The sequence below is a fragment of the Pristis pectinata genome, chromosome 31 (genome assembly GCF_009764475.1).
Source record: "Pristis pectinata isolate sPriPec2 chromosome 31, sPriPec2.1.pri, whole genome shotgun sequence".
Taxonomy (NCBI): Eukaryota; Metazoa; Chordata; class Chondrichthyes; order Rhinopristiformes; family Pristidae; genus Pristis; species Pristis pectinata.
This window is the reverse complement of record NC_067435.1, coordinates 10,918,125-10,938,757: the sequence shown is the minus strand read 5'-3', so window position 1 is coordinate 10,938,757 and position 20,633 is coordinate 10,918,125. Positions and strand designations below refer to the sequence as shown.

The 20,633-nt window shown below is 44.9% G+C and overlaps 1 protein-coding gene across 1 annotated transcript in view; it reads left to right on the top strand.

Annotated features, from left to right (window-relative positions):
- The first annotated feature begins 8,022 nt into the window (after positions 1-8,022).
- LOC127585026 (PDZ domain-containing protein GIPC1-like) overlaps positions 8,023-20,633 on the top strand; it is a 37,987-nt gene continuing 25,376 nt past the window's right edge. The window contains exons 1-3 of the mRNA XM_052042148.1: positions 8,023-8,426; positions 15,169-15,354; positions 19,600-19,780. Of these exons, the coding sequence (XP_051898108.1) occupies positions 8,136-8,426; positions 15,169-15,354; positions 19,600-19,780 (658 nt within the window). The 5' untranslated portion in view covers positions 8,023-8,135. The remainder of the gene's footprint in view (positions 8,427-15,168; positions 15,355-19,599; positions 19,781-20,633) is intronic.

Below are 20,633 nucleotides of genomic sequence, written 5' to 3'. Positions count from 1 at the left end.
CCTGTAAGGTTGTTCTGATATTTGTCATTCACCCAATGGTGCTGAGATCACTGCCATTTGTTGGCAACGATGTTCACAAATTGGGCCTGTGTTTCCTACATTAAAATGTGGTTATTATACTCAAAAAATACATACTTTATTTGCTGTAAAGCAATTTGGAACATCTTAAGAAATTACTATGGAAATGAGTCCCTTTTTCCATTTTCACCTTTGATGGCCAGGCCTCTATCGATCAAGGGCCTGCACTCTGGAACTCCATCCCTGAACTTCTCTATCTCTATTTTCTTCCTTTGTAACATTTTGTACCTATGTGACTAAGCCTTTTGCAATATGCCCGAATATTTTATGCTCCCTGTAAAATTTTGATGGCCACCAGGGATGTTTTTACTAGTTAGCTGCAAGGTTTTATCAATTTGCAATGAAAAGAGTAGCTCCTTTTTATTTTTTAATTATTCCTTAAAACAAAGGAAAGAACTTGTTCTTGTGCAGCTCTGTTAATGACCACAAGACATCACAAAGACTTTAGCAGACAATGCTGCAACGTTGGCAAACAAATCTACCCACTAATGCACAGGAGGACCTCAAGCCATGCAGTGGTTTTGAGAGTAAATGTTAACAAGATATTTACTCCTTTCCAATGAATTGTGCTGTGTGATATTTCACACCTATCTGAACCCTACAATACTTTGCCAGCTCCTCACCTCCTCTTTGTGGCTAGGGAGTACAGTGTAACGTTTGCCGTCTCTCCAGAGCAAGGAGGGTCGGACAATAAGTCCAACATCACCCACGTACTGGGGACAATATCTTGCTAAAGGAGAAGTATTTATACAAAACATTTTGCTTTGTATATACTTAAACAGAACAAGTTCACTCAATGCACCAGTTTCATGTCTGCCTCTGGGAGTTGAGAGAAAAAAGTCTTTTGGTTGTGTCTGTGACTCATGAACCAGCACTTCTGTGTACTCCTCAGGAATGAAGATACTTTGACAGGCATCCCATGTGCAGACAATGCACATTTATAGTGTAAATGTTTGGGTGGGACAGACTGTGCATTCTACTCTGCACACATTCTAACTTTGTAATAGATAAAGGGTGACCTTTTTTGAATGGCCCTAACCTCAGTGAATTTATTCTGTGGCTGCTCATTAGGAAATAGCAATTGACAGTACGTCAGTACTGAACCTGAAATATTAATGTTTGATGGTCAACAACATGTTGAAACTTTGTGTTGTATCTTGAATATGCTGCTTTGTTCTGTAACCCAGTTTGTATCTGTCATTGTTTGTTGTCAGCAGTTTGAAGAGCAATTGAAATCAAAAAATTGCAGATGTTGGAAATCTGAACGAAAAGGGAAAATGTTGGAGACACTCAGCAGTTCAGGTAGCATCTGTGGAAAGAGAAGCCATTTACTGTCTCTGGACAAAGAATCTTCAACCTGAAACATTAACTGCTTCTCTGTTCACAGGTGCTGTCTGACCTTCAAAATGTTTCCAGCATTTTTTGATTAAAAAATAAAAATGGGTTGAAAAAAGCTTTTAATTCTTTCCTGAGACTGGAATAAAATGCAAAAGGAAATGGCTACAGGTATAAAGGTAAATGTACATACAGGCAGTAGCTGTTACAAACATCCTGTGAAAACTTCAACTGTATCGCTGTACCACCAATTTTCCCAAAGCTCCCTGCTCTGCATGGTTTGATGAAAAAAGTGATATGAAAACTGATTTTTAAGTATCGGGTTGTTTAACCAGAGCATTGGGCAAGCAGCAACTCATTAACATTTCAAAATGAGTTTGTTGTGTACTTTGAGAGCTTGATCTGCTGTACTACAGATAGAGGGCTGGAAGATCATGCATCGTACTGCAGGGAAACAGGCCATTCCGTCCAACTATTCCATACTGACCAGTGGGCACCCTTCTGAATTAATCCCATCACTCAGTACTTGGACCATCGCCCCCAGTGCTTAAGCGATTTAAGTGCTCATTTAGCCACTTCTTAAATGTTATCAACCCAGCTTCAACCACTCTCTCGGGCAGTGCATTCCAGGTACTTCGCTCTCTGAGTGAAGGAGGTTCCCCTCCGATCCCCTCTAAATCTCTTCCCACTTACCCTAAACCCATGTCTACCTTCTATCTACCTTTGCGATGAGGAAAAGTTTTCTTGGCAGCCTACCCTATGTATACCCCTCATAATTTTACATACCTCAATCACATCCCCTCTTAACCTCCTCTGCTTCAGGGAGAACAGGCCCAGCCTCTCCATTCTCCTCCTCATAACTTCTCCATCCCAGGCAACATCCTAGTGAATCTCCTCTGCATCCTCTCAGCACCATCACATCCTTCCTATACCTTGGTGACGAGAACTGCACACAGTGCTCCAGCTGAGGTCTGAGCAAGGTTTTATAAAGTTGGAACATAATTCTGTGTTCAATGCCCTGACCAATGAAGGCCAGTATTCCATAGGCTTTCCTAACCATTTTATCTACCTGCATTGCCACCTTCAATGATCTATGGACTTATACTCCAAGGGCCCTCTGTTCCTCAATACTCCCTAAGACCCTACCATTCATGGTGTATGTCCTAGCTTCATTAGTGCTCCCAAAATGCATCACCTCACATTTATCTGGATTAAACTCCATCAGCCCAGTTCACCAACACATCGATTTTTTCTCTGCAGCCCAAGACTACCTTCCATACTATCAACAACTCTGCCAATCTTTGTGTCCTCTATGAACTCACTGATCTAGTCTCCCATATCCACATCCAAGTCATTCCAGTATATTACGAACAAGGGTCCCAGTACTGATCCCTGTAGGACACACTAGTCACAGGCATCCAGTCACAAAAACCAACCCTCTATCATCACCTTCTGACACCAATTGCCAACCCAATTTTGGAACCAGTTTGCCAACTTGCCCTGGATCCCACGTGGGACCTTATCAAAGACTTTTACTGAAGTCCATGTAAATCACATCTACTGCCCTGCCCTTGTCAATACACTTTGTTACCTAGATGAGATTAGACTGGACTCATGGAGTCTTAGGTGTCTCTCTTTTGATTGGTGCAGGCTGAATGGCCTCCTGTGTTGTAACATTTCTGAGATTTCTATGACCAGAAGTGGATATTGCGCAGAATGGAACTATATAGAAGTTAATATATGCTGTGTTTCCATCTCTGTCTCTCAACGTTATATAGCAGAGGAAAGAGTAATTGGGAGAGATTAGGAAGAATGCCACATAATGTAGTAAGATAAATAGTATTTGTCTTTTGACAGAAATCATAGGGAAGAGAAGCAGGCTATTCATAGCAGGGACAGATAGATATTACAGCATGGAAACAGGTCCTTCGGCCAACTCGTCCATGCCAACCAAGGTGCCCAGCAAGCCAGTCCCATTTGCCTGTGTTTGGCCCATATCCCTCTGCCCGTAAACCTCTCCTATCCAAAGGTCGTTTAAATGCTGTTATTGTACCTTCCTCAACCACTTTCTCTGGCGGCTTATTCCACATACACACCACCCAGATATTTGAATGAGCTATCCTGTAGGGCTCAGTTTTCCTACTCTATCCCCAAATTTTCTACACTTTGTTTACCTTCCCGGTATTCCTCCAATTCCCATTCAAGAAGTTTCTATTGAATCTGCTTTGACCCCACCTTCACAGATTTCCATTCCAGGACTGTAGTGATGACACACATATTCTGCAATGTTGGCTTTGAATTGGCCGGCATTCAAGAAACTTACAAAACAATGTAGCATCTATTCGAGCTTGTCTGTTCATGCAAAGTGAACACAGGGAGCTGGTTTTATACACTTAGAGGAATAGAGAGATACAGCACAGAAACAGGCCCCTTCATCCCACACTGAGTCCGCACTGACCATCAGACACTCATCCTGTTTCCATTCCATTTTCTATTCTTCACACACTCTCATTAACTCTTCCACCCCTCCCCCCGATTCCACAACTCACCTACCCGCTAGAGGCTATTTACAAGTGGCCCAATTAACTACCAACCCACACGTTTTTGGGATGCAGGAGGAAACTGTAGCACGTGAAAGAAACCCACGCAGTCACAGGGAGAAGGCGCAAACTCCGCAAAGAGAACACCGGATCAGATTGAACCTAGGTCTCTGGCGCCATGAGGCAGTGGGTCTATTTGCCGCGCCACTTGCATAAGCCAGATCAAGTGCACAACCAGGCACTTCAGCCTAATAAGTCTGCACTGGGGTCTATACTCTGTAAACATTTCCTCCTACCCGTTTCTTTGCACACCATTAATACATCTATCTGTCATAACCTGTTCTTAGCTATCAACATCATCTGTCTCCTTGGCAACTGTTCAAAACTGAACCAGAATGTTCACAAGCTGTTATAGAGTCAGTTATAAAGCAAGGAAACAGGCTCTCCAGCCCAACTTGTCCATGCCAACCAAGATGCCCATCTAAAACTAGCCCATTTGCCCACGTTTGGCCCAGATGATTCTGTATATATACTATAGGCCCATATTAGGCCTATAATACTGAGCTTTGGTCCTCAATCCATGCTGTCAATAAGGAGCTTTATTCCAGCTTCGTACCATGAAACAGCTCTGCTTCTGAAGCCCTCATCTGTGTCTGTATTACCCCTCGATGGTTATCCCCATGCACTCCTTGCAGGTCCCACTCAGTCTCCTTATGCCCTAACTCACACCAAGTCCTGTTCGTCCAGCACCCTTAGCTTGCTGAGCTACACTGGCTCTTGGCTATGCAATGCCTTACTATTAGAATTCTCCATGGTCTCATGCTCCCTATCTCTGTAACCATCTCCAGCCGTGTAACTCTCTCAGATCTCTGCTGTAACTTGGGCCTCTTGAGCATCCTTCAATTTAATCACTGACAACCATGCAGTCCTTTCCGAAACATCTCCACCTCTCTATTTTTGTCCTTTACAACACTGCTCAAAACTTACCTCTTTGACTAGTCTTTTGGTCACCTGCCCTACTACCTTTCCACGTCACTCAGTGTCAATTCTTTTGTTTGATGGTGCCCTTGTGAAGCACCTTGGGGAATTTAGGCCACATTAAAGGCACTGCATCAATGGAGGTTGACGTTGTTTTCCACTATTTTCATTTTATAGCTCCCCTTTAGTCAAAGTCAAGTTTATTGTCATCTGCGCAAGTACCTGTATGCACAGGTGCAATGAAAACCTTACCTGCAGCAACATCGCAGGCACATAGCATCAGATAATGTGCTATACGTCAATTTAAATGCATCAATGTGTCAAACACTTCCTGTGAGAATGGGTTCATTTACATCTCCTGCCTTTCACCCTTTCACAGACCTCTCCTTTTGTTCACCCCTTCCCATATCTCTGCACCTTTCAAACTTATAAGATATCTTTATTTACTCTCCTCCATCTTTTTACAGCTCTGACAAAAATGTAAGCTCAGACCCACAGATGCTGCCTGACCTGCTGAGCATTTCCAGCATTTTCTGTTTTTATGTAAAGACATTTAATTGGTTTAAGAGTGCTTTGGATCATCATCTGAGGTCATGAAACGTGTTTTAAAAATGAAGGCACTTTCCATGAGTGAAGAATTTCCCTCTAAGTTCCTTAATGACAACTGGAAACTACCGGTGACTATTTATGGTTCTGAGTTTTGGACAGCTGTGCTGTTTAGAGTAACTCGTTGCCGAGCTAGCACCTAAGATTAATGTACTTGAGACAGAATAATGCTAACCATTAAAAAGGTTTTTAAGAAGTAATTACACATGGATATTATAGAAATGTTTCTGGAATGTGCATACTTAGCAGCAGGTAGTTGCAGAGAAGATATAACATGCTTTATTGGTTAATCATTTAGTTCTGAAATGAGGAATCTTTAACAATAATCAATGACTGAATCCTCATAGTATATAAAATGCAAAAGCAAAATACTGTGGATTAGAGTCATAGAGCTATATAGCATGGAATTAATCAGTGATGCAAGACAAGGACAAACAGAAGGAGGGCCTTTGGAGGTTGCTTTGCCATTCAACAAGATCATGGTCTCCACTTAGCCCTTGATTCTTCTAGAGCACAAAACATAGAATGAACTCTCACAAACAATGTATTAATGACTTAAAGGTGACTTGCTTCCAGACCACTTTTATGGATACTGAGGTGACTAATGAGGCCAGTGAATGAATCACAGACTCTCCCAGAGGTTGGGCAGGAGAGGTGGCTGACAGAGTGGATGGATGGGTAGTTGTTGAGGTAGTCTGCTCCTTCTGCCACTTGTGCTCGGCTTCTCTCTGCTCCTGAGAGCTTCTGTGTTCTGGAGTGTGTGGGTGATGGACAGATGCAGTGGGTGAAGGAGGGCAAAGAAACAGGGTGATGGGGGGCGGGTTGGGTGTAGGAGGAACTGGGTAGTTCAGGAGGAGAAAGGACAGAAGGGGAGCACCCACACACTCCTCCCACTGGGTCCCGTCCCCCTACTATTCCCATCTGCCCACCCCACCTCCCTTATCTGGTTCCATGCTCTGCCTTCTTTTCCTAAAAGATTCCATCATCTGCAGCCCTTTGTAGCCTCCACCTATCACCTCCCAGCCTCTGTCGCTGCTTCCACTCTTCCCTCCTCCATCTGCCTATCTCACCTGGATCCACCTATCACCTGCCAGCTCTTGCTCCATCCCTTCCCCCTTACCTCTTTAAACTGGCTATCTCCCCTCCATCTTTCAGTCCAGATGAAGAACCTTGACCTGAGACGGCAACTGTCCATTGCGCTCCACAGATGTTGCCTGACCTGCTGAGTTTCTCCAGCATTTTGTTTGTTGCTCCAGATTCAAGCATCTGCAGTCTCTTGTGTCTCCAGCTTCTGTGTATTACCGATACATGGCCTCAGGATTCTCAGTACCATTCTGAATGTTCTTTTGTTTGGTATTAGATGAGGATCCAATGTACTGAAAAGGCAAGATTTGCATTTATATTATGGCTTTTACAATCCATTCTGGATACCCTGAAGCATGAAATACTTCCTTGAAGTCCAGCATAAAGAAAATGCAGTGGCCAATTTGACAACAGCATGATCCAAGAGCATCCCTGCCAATGGCCAGGTAATCTGTTTCTTGGTGGTGTCTTTTTTTAAAATTCCAAATTAAACTTTATTCGTCATAAAAAACTATACACAACAATAAAACAATGCAAACCTTTACATTCGCATACAAATCAATCATTAGTGTTACCTTTTTATAAAGAACCACAGCACCGATGCCACTCGTGTGGCTCCCTGGGGTGCTACCCCAATCCCATATTAACAATAGTTAAGGGGCTTCCTCACCTGACCCCGCCCCTCCTCCTGTGGCAGAAGAACCCTAAACTGTAGTCCTTCCCCACTGAGCCCTTGCGTTGGCTGTAGCCAGCTTCAGTGCGTCCCTCCGCACTTTTTGTTTTCTCCGCACTATTCATAATAAAAGACAAACTATATACAATTACAAAACAGTGCAAACCTTTAACATTCTTGTACAGATCATTCATTAGTGTTACCTTTTTATATAGAAAACAGCACCAATGCCACACGTGTGGCTCCCTGGAAGCTACCCGGTCCATATTTACAATATTTAGGGGCTTTCTCCCCTGTGCCCTCCCCTCCCTCTCCAGTGGCAGAAGAACCCTAAACTGTAGTCCTTCCCCACCGAGCCCACTGGCAGATAAATATGATCCAAAATTGACATCCTCTACTTTTCTACAATATAGTGCTCTGGGACAAGAAGAACTGGGTATCTCATTTCAAGTTATGGCACCTCCGACCCTGCAGCTTTCCCGCAATCCTGCCCAGGAGTTAGTTTAGGTCTCCTGTATGGGATGTGAACCTACAACCTTCTCATCCAGAAACCACAGGCTTGTTCAACAATAAATTAAATATTCAACATAATTTGCATCTCATTTTACGACTGGTCAGTCACCTCCTTTTATATTAATATTCATTAGCTCACCCTGACGTAATTTGATTGGTTAAGCGAACTTCCTCCGCCATTGGCTGATGGGTTTATTAATTATTGGCTGCGGTTTGATTGGCTGGAGGTGCTGTCAGTCAGTCCCCATTCTTCCCACGGTCATGGTGCCCTCCCCCGCTGGTCGGGCCGCCGAGCGGAGCCGGCTGGGGAGGTGCGGCGGGTCGAGGCGATGCCGCTGGGCCGCTGGAAGAAGGCTGCCCCCTTGATGGAAAACGATGAGGCGGAGGCCACGGCCCGGGAGCGCTGGCTGGAAGCGGAGCGGCCTCGGACGGCGGCGACGGGCGAGGCCTCGGGCTCGGCGAGCGGGCCGGCCGCCCCCGGCCCCCTGCCCCTCAGGCCGCGCCTCGCCTTCCACACGCAGCTGGCGCACGGCAGCGCCACTGGGCGAGTGGAGGGCTTCAGCAACGTGAAGGAGTTGTACGCCAAGCTCGGGGAGGCGTTCGGTCTGCACCCGTCGGAGGTATGTGTCAGGGGCGAGGGGAGAAAGACCAGGGGTTGGGAAGGGGAGGGGGGAAGAGGATGGGGTAGAGGGAGGTTTAGGAGGGAGAGGGAGGGGTGGGGGGCAGGTAGCCCCCTTCCCCCCCCCCCCGAGGGTGGTGGGGGTAGGGAAGGTGGGGAGACCTCCCCTGAGGGTGGTTGGGGGGAGAGAGGGGTGGTGGGGGGTAGGGAGCTTCCCTGAGGGTGGTGGGGGGTTGGGAGCCCTCCTCAGGGCCCCAGGGTGGGTAGGGAGCCCACTGCGGGGTATGGAAAGGGATTAGAAGTGCCTTGGGGGGGAAGTGGGGTCGGGGGGGGGGGGGGACGTGGCGGCAGGAGAAAGCAGCGTGGGGCTATCAAAAGCAGGCAGTGGCGTGGGAGCCCCCTTCAGTGGGGTAGGGGCAGAGAGAGATCACTGAGGAGAGAGAGGCTGCCTTCTCTGTGCTGTGTGTGTATAGAAAACACCTGGGGTTGGGGGGCAGTGGGTGGGGGAGAGATCTGCCTTCAGAGAGAATTGCTGAGTTGTGTACGGTGAGCCAAGAGCTGATGATTCAAGGGAGAAGCATGAGGGAGCACTTGTGTAGGCTCTGGGGTAATTGGATGAATCCTGGAAGGTTTCAGTGGATAGGACTGTGTAGTGAGTTGGATGTTGGCAGTGTCCTGGTGCACAGGTGGTACTGGGGTTATGTTAGTTACTTTAGGTTGGTGGGATGGCCAGTGTACTAGATTCGTTGGTGTTAGGGGTGGTACATGTTGGATTGTGAATTGGCTGCCAGTTTTGATGGAATGGTCTATTCACTGTAAAATTCAATGCCTTGGTTCCCAGGGTGCACCAATATCTATTGATATTGTCCTTGATATTATCTGGGTAGGGGAATGGTAAAGGAAGTAAACTCTGTGTTGAGGCTTAGAACAGCTTAAGGAGGGATAAGAGGGCACTGTTGTTGAGGACACTGTCATGTGTGGCGTCTTGGGGATGAGCAGATTCTATGATTTTTGTTGTGTCTTGAGTCTACTCAACATCTGAGCATCCATAGCCTCCCAATGGAGAAAATTCCAAAGATTTGCAACCCTCTGGAAAAGAATTTCTCTTCCTTAGTCCCTAAGGGCTGCCATTGTGAATCTGAGACTCAGCCATTGTTCTTGCCTCACCAAGCAGAGGAAACAGTCTCTTGGCAACTGTGTTGTATTGAGAAGGGTTTGTCCAGAGGCACAACATCACAGCAGCATCAGTGAGTTTGCAAAGGTTGCCCTATTGTTCATGCTAGGCTAATGTGGAATGCAAATTCAAATCGGCCAGCCAAGGCAGTGCTGTTAAAGAGGTATTCACTCTGAAATGCTGGCAGTGCTATCCTGGTCCTTCTGTATTGTGATTTCTGGATGTGTGGGGTTTGATGGAAGAATATTCTAGAATTTGTGAGAATAAACAGTGTTTATCATGGCGAACATTTCTACTGTCAGTTTCCAGCTCCACCTTGAAGCCTGGAAGAGCTGAGAGTCACAGGTGCAAGTGTGAGATGTGTTGATCTTTTAGGACGAGTGAGGGAGGCAGACCTTCAGGCTTAACTACCTCCAGGGAGCATGAAGATCAACAACAGCACATTACACCAGCACTGGCAGGTCCAATAGATTCAACGTTATGTTATTCACATGGGCTTTTGCCTATTTGGGCACATGGTAGTGATCGACACCTTGTAAATAGTTCCATTATTGAAAATAATGAAAAGCACAATTTGAATGCAAGTTATTCATGTAGCGAAGTATCCTGATACAATTTAATGCTGAAATAATAAGGCAGTTGACCAAATGGTTGGGCAAGGTAGTACATTTTAAAAGGGGGTGGGTGGTGGGGAAAGGAAGGAGAGGGAGAGAGAAAATCGTGGAGAGAATTTGAGCTATGGGCCCCCTCACCACTGATAAAATGATTAAATCTGGGGCAAGCAGAGACCAGAAGCAAAAGTTGTGGAGTGTTGTAGCAGACTGTTGTTTTGTTGTTGAGTTTTTAAATTTTCAAAGAATTTTGTGAATGTTCAGGAGACTCTGGTTCACAGACTCTGGCCCAGTTTATAATTTTATCTTTCTACAGGCACCTGTTGTTTTAACTTGCTTCACTGTTTAGCCCATTCACTGTTTTTTGCAAGTTTATTTCTGTTTGCAAGTTGAGAGAGTGCAGTATTTCTATTCAGTGAACCCGTTTGCATGGCTGCTGTGTAACTCCGGTGTGCAGCTGCTGTGGCAAGGCACAGGATAGCTTTTCAGGAATGCAGCAGAAGGTGATTGAACCCCTTAGGGAGAGATGTTAAGAAGTGCACAAACAGCAACGAATTGTGGTGGAGTTTGTGACCAACAGCAGAACAATTGCTCGTCTCCTAGTGTAGTGCACCTTGGGAACAGTGGTGGTCTGGCTATTATGGTGGCTTAAGCTCCTGGATAAATATGTGGGTGGGGAAGGTGGAGTGGAAAAATTGTTCCCATCTAATGCCCCCACTCGACGTAGTTTCAGTGGGCGTTGGTTGAGGATGGGTATATGTGACTTGTGACATTAGGGCGAAAATGCTGAGAGCTGAGATGACTGATTTTCATAGAATGCAAACAGTTGTCCTCATTTTCTCTTGTGATACTGAGTTGTGTGAGAACGGTACTCTTGATGCAATTATGACGAAGTTCCAATTTTGACCCAGTGATAACGGAGTGGCATGTTTCACTGAGTAAGGTGGGCAAGGGAAGAGACCCTGGAGATGGTGGTCTTCTGATGCACCTGCTCAGCATGTCCTTGCTGCTGGTGGTGGTGGTTGAGCCTGTGGGTGTGTGAGATGCTATTGGAGAAGCCTTAGTGAGTAACTGCAGGGAAATTTGTAGATGGTACTCTACAACCATAGTGGATTGATGATAGAGGGGGTCAGTGTTAAGGGTGTGGGTGGAATGCTGGTCCAATGGGTTGCTTTGTCCTTGATGGCAACACTAGAATAGTCGTGTAGCACCCCGGGTCCATTTGAGTCTGCACTGACTATCAAGGACCCATCTACGTGACAATACACACAGTGCTGGAGGAACTCAGAAAGTCAGGCAGCATCTATGGAGGGAAATAAACAGCTGATGTTTGGGGTCGAGACCCTTAATTAGGACTGGAAAGCAAGAGTGCAGAAGACAAAATAAGAAGGTTATGGGAGGGGGAGGAGCACAGGCTGGCAAGTGATGGGTGCCCAGGTGAAGGGGGGGGGGGGTGGTGGGGGAGGGGAATGAAAGGGAGTGATGTAAGAAGCTGAGAGGTAATGAGTGGAAGAGGCAAAGGGCTGAAGAAGGAGGAATCTGGTAGGAGAGGATAGTAGACCATGGAATAAAGGGAAGGAGGTGGGGGAATGGATGGGCAGGTCATGAGGGTGGAGGCGGGGAAGGAGAAGAGGTGAGGGGGCCACAGGAATGAGGGAAAGCAAAGTGGGGTGGGGAAGAGGGGTTACCGGAAGTTAGAGAGATTGATGTTGAGGTCATCGGGTTAGACTACCAAGGCAGAATAAGGTGTTGTTCCTCCAACCTGCGTCTGGCCTCTGGCAGTAGAGGAGGCTGTGGACAGACTTGTCAGTATGGATGTGAAATTGAAGTGGCTGGCCACCGGGAGATCCTTGCTTTTGTGGCGGATGGAACAAAGGTGCTCGACGTGCACCTATATGAATTCTACACTGATCCCATTTTATTCTCCTCGTGTTCCCATCAGTTCCCTCCAGATTCTAAAAGGGCAATTTATAGTGTCTAATGAACCTACAAACCTGCACACCTTTGGGATGTGGGAGGAACTGGAGGACCTGGGGAAACCCACGTGGTTGCAGGAAGAACGTGTGTACACCACACAGACGGCACTGGGGGTCAGGATTGAACCTGGGTCTCTGGAGGATTGTCCTCTTTGAGTGCCACATCACTCCTTGAGTAGTGTTGGAGCTGCAGTCATCCAGACAAGTAGAGAGTACAGAATCACGGTGGTAGTTTGGGCAGTCTTTAAGGAGGAGCTTGCACTTGTCCAGCATCTTTCAAATCCTTGACACCTCAAATTACTATTGAAATGCAGCCATTGCTTCTGCATCGGGACTGTCCTGATGAAGGGTCTCGACCCGAAACATTGACTGTTTATTTCCCTCCATGGATGCTGCCTGACCTGCTGAGTTCCTCCAGCACCTTGTGTATTGCTCCAGATTCCAGCATTTGAAGAATTTTTTATGTCGCTGTTGTTGAGAGTGTTTTCTTGGTGTAACTTGTCATGGACATTGAATTAGAGGCAACATTGTTTGTGAGAAGACTAATCAGCAGCCAATGATTCTAGCAGTTGGGTCTGTAAAGCTTCTTGGAAGTCTGTTTGAAATAGATACCTGGTTTGAAAGCAGTATGTTTATCGTGCTCCACTCTAGAGGATTGAGATCCAAGATTTCGAGCTGTTTTCAGTGTTTAATATGGATTCTTAAATTGCATCATTTTTGTTCACTCCGCAGCAGCAGTCTTTAATTTTAAAAAGTAGGTAATCCCCAGGTTTAATAGAAAAATCCACAAGTTCAAACTTGTAAGAACAGCAGCAAACCATTCAGTCCTGTTCTGTCTATCAGTTAGATCGTGGCTGGTCTGAATCTTAAGGGTCCCATTAGTTCCCTAACCCTAAAAAACCTGGCCCATCAAAACAAATCCATCTTTTATCACTCTAACACTTTCAGTTGATTCCCAACCTTGATAATGTTTGTTCAGGTTTGGAAAAGTTCCAGATTTCTAACCTCTGTGAAGAAATGCATCCTGGCACCACTTTCCAAAAAAAACCAAATTCAGCTGAAGTATTAGGGTTACAGTAGTGGTTCTCAACTCCCAACATCAAATGCACTATAATCCAAACATAGTGAGAAAGAGACTTTACAAGCTTGCAAGTATTGTCTATATGATGTAGCAAATTAATGTTTCCTTGTCCCAAACTGCTAAGCTGACATTAAATTTGACAGTTTGCATTTCCCACGTTTAGTTGGATGGTTTCATGGTGACCTTTGTTCTTGTGCTGAAGCTGTCAATTTGGCTCTATTTCCCTTCTGAAATCTAAGCATGTTATCTCAGCTAAACTAGAGAGTCCCGCACCACACTCCGGGTGAGCCTGCTCTCTCTGGCAAAGAAAATTATTGAGAATTCTCTTTGGTTCAGTGAAGATATCCCACAGCCAATATGAGTAAGACAGTCAGCTATTCAAGTAATTGGATGCTTTGCAAGTGCCTTTACTGAAGAGATTGCATATCAAAGTGTTTCACTGACTGAAATGCTTTGGTATATTCAATTGGTAAAAGGTATCATGTGCCTATTGGTAAATTAGTGGAGCAGTGTTTCTCCATCCTGTAAGTTATTTTAAAAGTTTGTCATTGACAAAGATAGTTGGCGTTGCAAGCAGTGTAATGGAAGTACCATGTTGCAAAGTGGAAATTAATAGATTAGTTAGATGTCAAAGATGTGGTAAGTGGATTTTGGTAAATGCAGTTGTGTTGTGCACTTGACCTAAAAGGGAGATAACTCAATATATTCTAGTTTTTCACCATTTAAAATGATGATGAGACTTGTAGGATGGTGGTGCATTTGTTGTGTTGTTGCATAAAATCTCATGGAAGTGTACAGAAAATCTATCAAAGATACTTACGGAGCGGTTATCTTTGTATCTTTAATTCAATTCAAGGAGTGCAATAAAAATCATACTACAGCTACATGAAAACTTGGTGTCAACCATATCTAGAGTACTAAGCACCACATCTTAAGGATGCATTTCTCTTGGAGGAAGAGCAGTGTAGAATCTCCAGAATGATACCTGGACTTTGCAGAGTTGAAGAGGACATTCCAAAACCAGGATTATAGTTTCTTGAATTTAGGAGGTCAAGCTATGATTTTAATAAAGATTTGCGAGAAATTGGGGGGAACTGATGAGGTAGATGGAGGAAAACTCTGCCTAGATCGTCGTCTAAAAACTGGAGCCAGGCCTTTCAGGAGAGAAGTTGGGAAACCTACAGGCAGTCCCCAGGTTATGACAAGGTTTTGTTCCTGAGAACTGTTTGTAAGTTGGAAATGAACAAAAGCAGAGTGTGGGAGATGATCACACAAACAATTGTGATAGCAGAACGAGCAGGTGTGGGAAGAGTAGCTGCCAGTGAGTAAATCCGAGGTGACAAATGTTTATTCCCCATGGGATGTAGGGGATAATTTGAGCCACAGGTCAACCACAACCTTGCCATGTGGTGGAATGGCTCAAGGGGCTGAATGGCCTCCTCTGCCCCAGCTTTGGAAGTTTTATTTTTAAATATGAAGAGGTAGGCTGTATTTTCGACTGGCAGACTGGAGTACTCTTCCCAAATTTTAAAAAAATTGTTGGGTAGAGTAGCAATGGCAATGTTTCTAGTTGCGGTGGAGACCAGAACTAGGATCCATAAATGTAAAATGATCTTTGTTTAAATGCACTATAATTCCAGTTGAGTATTTTGTAGAAATTTCTTCAGCTGATGAGATTAAGACTGTGACCAGAAGATTCTTGAATTGAATGAAATGGATGCCATTAGGAGAAGCTGAGTGAAATCGGGTAGAGAACTGAATGGTGTACTGTCAGGTTTATATGAAGTCAGTAGAGGCCAGGGACTGCATTAGGAACTAAGTAACTTTCAGCAATTATTTTCCTGCTGTGGACAAGATGTTGGATGAAATGAGCTTGTGTGTGTTCCCGTGCTTATCCACAGATCATGTTCTGCACTCTGAACACCCATAAAGTGGACATGGACAAACTGCTGGGTGGCCAGATTGGCCTGGAGGATTTCATCTTTGCTCACATCAGAGGGCAGAAGAAAGAAGTGGAGATCTACAAATCGGAAGATGCTTTGGGACTGACCATCACTGACAATGGAGCGGGTTATGCATTCATAAAGGTGAGTCCAGTAAGGAGTGAAACTGTCTTTGAGTGAAGCAGTTTGGATTGGTGCTTTCTCTCTTAGTTTCACATTGGAATGCAGTCCAGAGAGGACAATGCAAAGACACTCACCATTTGCAAATGACTTGTGCCTTGGTTTTCGACATGTGTAGATGTTCTTACTTTTGTGGAATGCAGGTGTTTTAGGGAGGGTCAACATTTATTGCCATCCTTAATTGCACTTGAAGTTGAAACAGTTAAAGGTTTACAACCAACAGTCTCCCATTGATCGTACTAAATAAGTGACATGCTCTGTTTCAGGAACTGGACTAGGGCTGCCAGACACTATGTAATGGGATGCCTCCTGCTTAACAGGAAGTTAGTTGCCTTGTTTAATACAGGAAACACTTTTTCCCCCCTTGTATAGTTGTCCCAATCTGGGCACCCAAAGTCTTGAACTGATGCAGTATTTGTCCTGAGCAATATTTGTGGTGTTACCCAACAGATAGTGGTTGAATTTTGATGATAGCATTCTTGACTTGAGGCTTACTTCAATAGTAAGTTCTGACTAAGTACTTCCCCATAAGGAAATTCCAGGGAACTGCTGGGAGGAATTCTTCCTGGCAAGTCAAGAACCAGTGCTACCACAAAGACTGATGGGTTGCAATGCCTATATTGACCACGTCATCTGTCAAATGTTGACATTTAACTTCTGGTGCGGAGGGGGAGAGAACAGCAGCAATAACCTATTCCATATTTTAGAAGAAACATTGGCAACCCTAGACCAGGCAATCTGCTGGAAGAACTCTCAGCTGAGTTCTCCCAGCAGATTGTTTGTTGCTCCAGATTCCAGCATCTGCAGTCTCTTGTCTCCCTAAACTAGGCATACTGTGTTATGTACAAATTACATTGTTGCTGAGGTGTGGCTGCAAGTAACATCTCCTCCTAATGATGGCAGTGTGGCACTCCCTTCGATTTGTACTGGGTACATCTGCCTACATTTTTTGTGTGGTGTGGGATTTGCACTCCTGCCTTTGTCAAAAGGATTCCTTGCATTGAGCTACTGTGAGCACCAATTTCCCAGCAGCAATATCCTTGAGATCCACCCATGTTAGGAGAAACCAGTCAGGCAGGTTTTGCAGACCTAAGTAGAACTGGTCTTTCTGGGAGAGGCTTGAGAAAGTAGACATTCAAAAAAAATGTTCTTAATGCTGTCTAAATGGGAATCATCCCAACCCTCACTGCAAGCAATAACTTTTAATCGTTTTACAATTGTGACATGTCTGGTGTTGTGGAGGGGAACACAGATTTAAGATTGCTAAATGAAAATTTCAGAGACACAACTTCTGCAGTTGCTGGATTCTGGAGCAATACACAAAAAGTGCTGGAGAACTTAGCAGGTCAGGCAGCATCCATGGAGGGAAATAAACAGTCGACATTTTGGGCCGAGACCCTTCATCAGGACTGGAAAGGAAGAGGACAGAAGCCAGAATAAGGAGGGGGAGGAGCACATGCAGGCAGGGGACAGGTGAGTTCAGGTGAGAGGGGGATAGTAGGTGGGTGGGGGAGGGGGAGAAGATGTAATAAACTGATAGGTAGAAGCCAAGGGCTGGAGGAGGAGGAATCTGGTAGGAGAGGGCAGTGGACCATGGAATAAAGGATGGGGGAGGAGAGGGGCAGGTTGTCAAGGTGAGGGAAGGGAGCCACAGGAATAAGGGAAGACAAAAGGAGTGGGAGGAAAAGAAAAAGGGGTAGAGTTACCAGAAGTTAGAGAAATTGATGTTGAGGCCATCAGGTTGGAGACTCCCAGGCCAGAATATGAGGCGTTGCTCCTCCAACCTGCACCTGGCCTCAATGTGGCAATAGAGGCGGCCATGGATAGACATGTCAGCATGGGAATGGGATGTGGAATGGCCACCGGGAGGTCATGGCTGTTGCAGCAGACAGAGCGAAGGCGCTCATTGCAGCGGTCACCCAGTCAGTGTCGGGTCTCACCAATGTACAGGAGGCTGCGCTGGATGCAATAAATGATGCTCTTGGATTTGCAGGTGAAGCGCTGCCTCACCTGGAAGGATTGTTTGGGACCCTGAATGGTGGTGAGGGAGGAGGTGTAGGGACAGGTGTAGCACTTGGTGCGGTTGCAGGGATAAGTGCCAGGGGGGTTATCAGTGGGGAGGGACGAGTGGACAAGGGAGTCGTGGAGAGAGTGGTCCCGAAACAAAAATTTCTTTTTGCAGGGTGTTGTGATGGGCAACGAAAGGGTAAAGAACTTCCACAGTGCTCCGGATCTTGAAAGCTTTACTTGACCCTCAACACCCCCAGTGTTTGGCAGGTGTGTACTCCTTAATAGTCTGTTCGATTGGGGTGCTCTACTGTGCTGTGTGCTTCTGGTATTAAACTGAGAACTCCTTCCATTGACTTTCTTGTTAAATTTTACTCTTTTTATAAGAATTACCTGAGAATCCTGGCAGGAAATGTTTTTGAGCAGATGCACACAAGTGGAGTTGCACAGTGTTTCGGGTTGGTAATATTGAACTTTGCCACTGGGTAGAGCTGTTGAACATGAAAAGTGGGTACTGCCAGAGGTTGAAGTGGTGCCACAACCAGTTTTTTTTTTGATGTTGCAAGTTGCTTTCCAATCTGCTTTTGTATCTGTGCCACACAGTTTGTGGCCTGTGGGTTGTATCTGGTCCTCAGGTGCTGCCTGTCCCTGTGAGGTTTGCTTCTGCCCCATCCAGTCAGTCATCCTACCAGTTGCCCCAGCAGAAGGTTTGCTCACACTTCCTGGGAATTCCCGGGACAGCCACAGTGTTTTAGAACATGCATTCCTGTCACGTGGGGACCAGGAGTGGTACTTAAGGGGCTGTGGCTGCTGAATGCAGGCTCCCCCGTCCCTGATGCCAGGGCTGAGACAATACCCTGGAGGACATCTGGCCTGATCCAGATGGAATGGCAGACTGGGAGATTGGAAATTAATGTGCAAAGTTGGAATTCCTCTAAGTCTGACATCTCTTGTTGGAAAACGATGCCCAACAGGTCAGTACTGGGTGTGATACTGCAGCTTTTTGCAGTAACCTTATTCAACATAGGACAGTTGCATCCAGTGGTGAAGGGGACTACTCATAATTCAAAAATGCTGTACCATTTCACCTGTACATCAGTGGCAGTCATTACCTGCTCAGTAAGTGCTTCCTACTTCTCCCTAAGCCTGGGATACAATTGCTAACTCTTGGATATGATGTACCCACTTCCCTCTACTACCTAGCGTCACCAGTTCTTCAGTAAGCCATTTCCAATCACTGCCATGTACCCTTGCATCCTTCAAACCATGGATTCAACCTTCTTGGCAGTGGATATGCCGGAATGTATCTAACTAATAATAAATATTGTACCGATAATCAGTGTTGTCACAATATGGGTCACTACTAGAAGGGACCAGTCTCTCTCTGGCACTACATGCAATTGTAAAAACCTTTGTAAAGAGCTGTTACAGACACATTGAGCATTCTTTGAATTACCATCCCTTTCGTGGTTTGTCCTGAGGTTTACTCTTGTAGACCAGTGTATAGGAAGTTCAAATGCAGTGGTCTTGAGAGTAGACAGAAAATGTGTTCTGACTTCGGGGGAGGGAAGGAGAATGGGAATTGTTGCTATCTGAAAGGATGCTTTTCTTTTTCTTCGCATATTCAAAAAGAACACTTGACCTTTATGTATTTTCTGAAAGGCTTGTGCAAAATAAAATGCTTCTCAGAAGACACTTGTATTTCATATTTGGGCCAATCCAGAAAATAAACTTGTGCACTACTGCTTTATAGCAAAGTTGCCTGTAGAAAGCAAATTATCTGTCTTTATTGAAGCCCTCCCTCCTTCCTGTGGAAGAGTGGTCTCCCACTCACCTGCTGCCTTGCATAATTTCTCAGCACATCAATTTTTTCCACTCCCTTGAGTTCTGTCACTCCAGAAGAGTGTTAAACATTATCAGAGATCAGTTTCAGAGGTACTTCCCCGTTGTTACACAGTGATGGGCCCTGTAGTTTTTCCTCACTGTTTTAAATTTCCCCTTGTCTCATTAATGGTTCTGTTGCTGTCAGCAATGTCATCGTTTTAGGCCTTCAAGAGCTGCAAAACGCATTCCATTTTTCTGTGCTCCCTTAACCTTGGTAAAGTGACACAGTCAAAAAAGATTTTGCATTTCAGCATGGCAAAGAGACCAGAAAGCTCATCCTATGCCCTGCCTCCCTTAACCCTGTGTTTTCATTGGCAGAGAATCAAGGAAGGCAGCCTCATTGACCGAATGCAAGTCATCCAAGTTGGGGATCTAATTGAGGCGATCAATGGCCAGAGTGTTATTGGTTCCCGCCACTTCGAAGTTGCTAAGCTACTGAAAGGTCTCATGAAGGGGCAGTTATTCACTTTGCGTCTTGTGGAGCCCCTAAAAGCTTTTGGTGAGTGAGTCATCCTCGTGTGAAATTATAATGTTCTATCTCTTAAGATACTTACTAAAACCTGCCTCTGAGACAAGCATCTGGTCACTTAACTCAATATCTCCTTAAGTGAATGATGAAATATTCTGTCTGCTGCTATAAAGTTGCTTGGAACTCTTACTTTGTTTAAAATGGCATTGCCACATTAAAATATCAATGACTTAGTAAGGACAGTATTGTATCCATTTTTGCTGATGGAAAAATGGGAAATTTGTGAGGACTGAGCAACATTTCTATAAAGAGATATAGAAAAGTTGATGGGTGAAATGAAAGTAAGAGATGTGTTGTAATATGGGGAACTGAGCTTATCTAAAAATGGGAAGACAATATAACGGTCCAAGGCTGATGGATGCTTGTGTTCAGAAAGATCTTTGTATCCTCATGCAAGAAACAAAGTTAACATGCAGGTATAGCAGGTAATGAGGAAGGCACGTGTGATGTTTTTATTGTAAAGGAGATGGAGTACAGAAGCAGGGAAGTTTTGCTGCAATTGTATGGGATTTCATTGAAACCAAACTGGAGTTGTTGTGTAGAATTTTGGTCAACTTATTTAATGAAGGACATTAATGCATCGACAGCAGTTCAGAGTAAATGAAAATCAAAAAATAAAGGGCAGATGCTGGAAATCTGAAACAGCAAAAACAAAATGTGTTAGAAAAACTCAACAGGTCAGGTAGCATTTAAGGAAGGAGAAACAGTCAATGTTTCAGGTCTGTGACCCTTCATCAGAACTGGGAAAGAGATGTAAATTCGTTTTTATTTAATAGAAAAATCTGGAAAAACTCAGTTAACTTGCATCTCTCTCCTTCCCAGT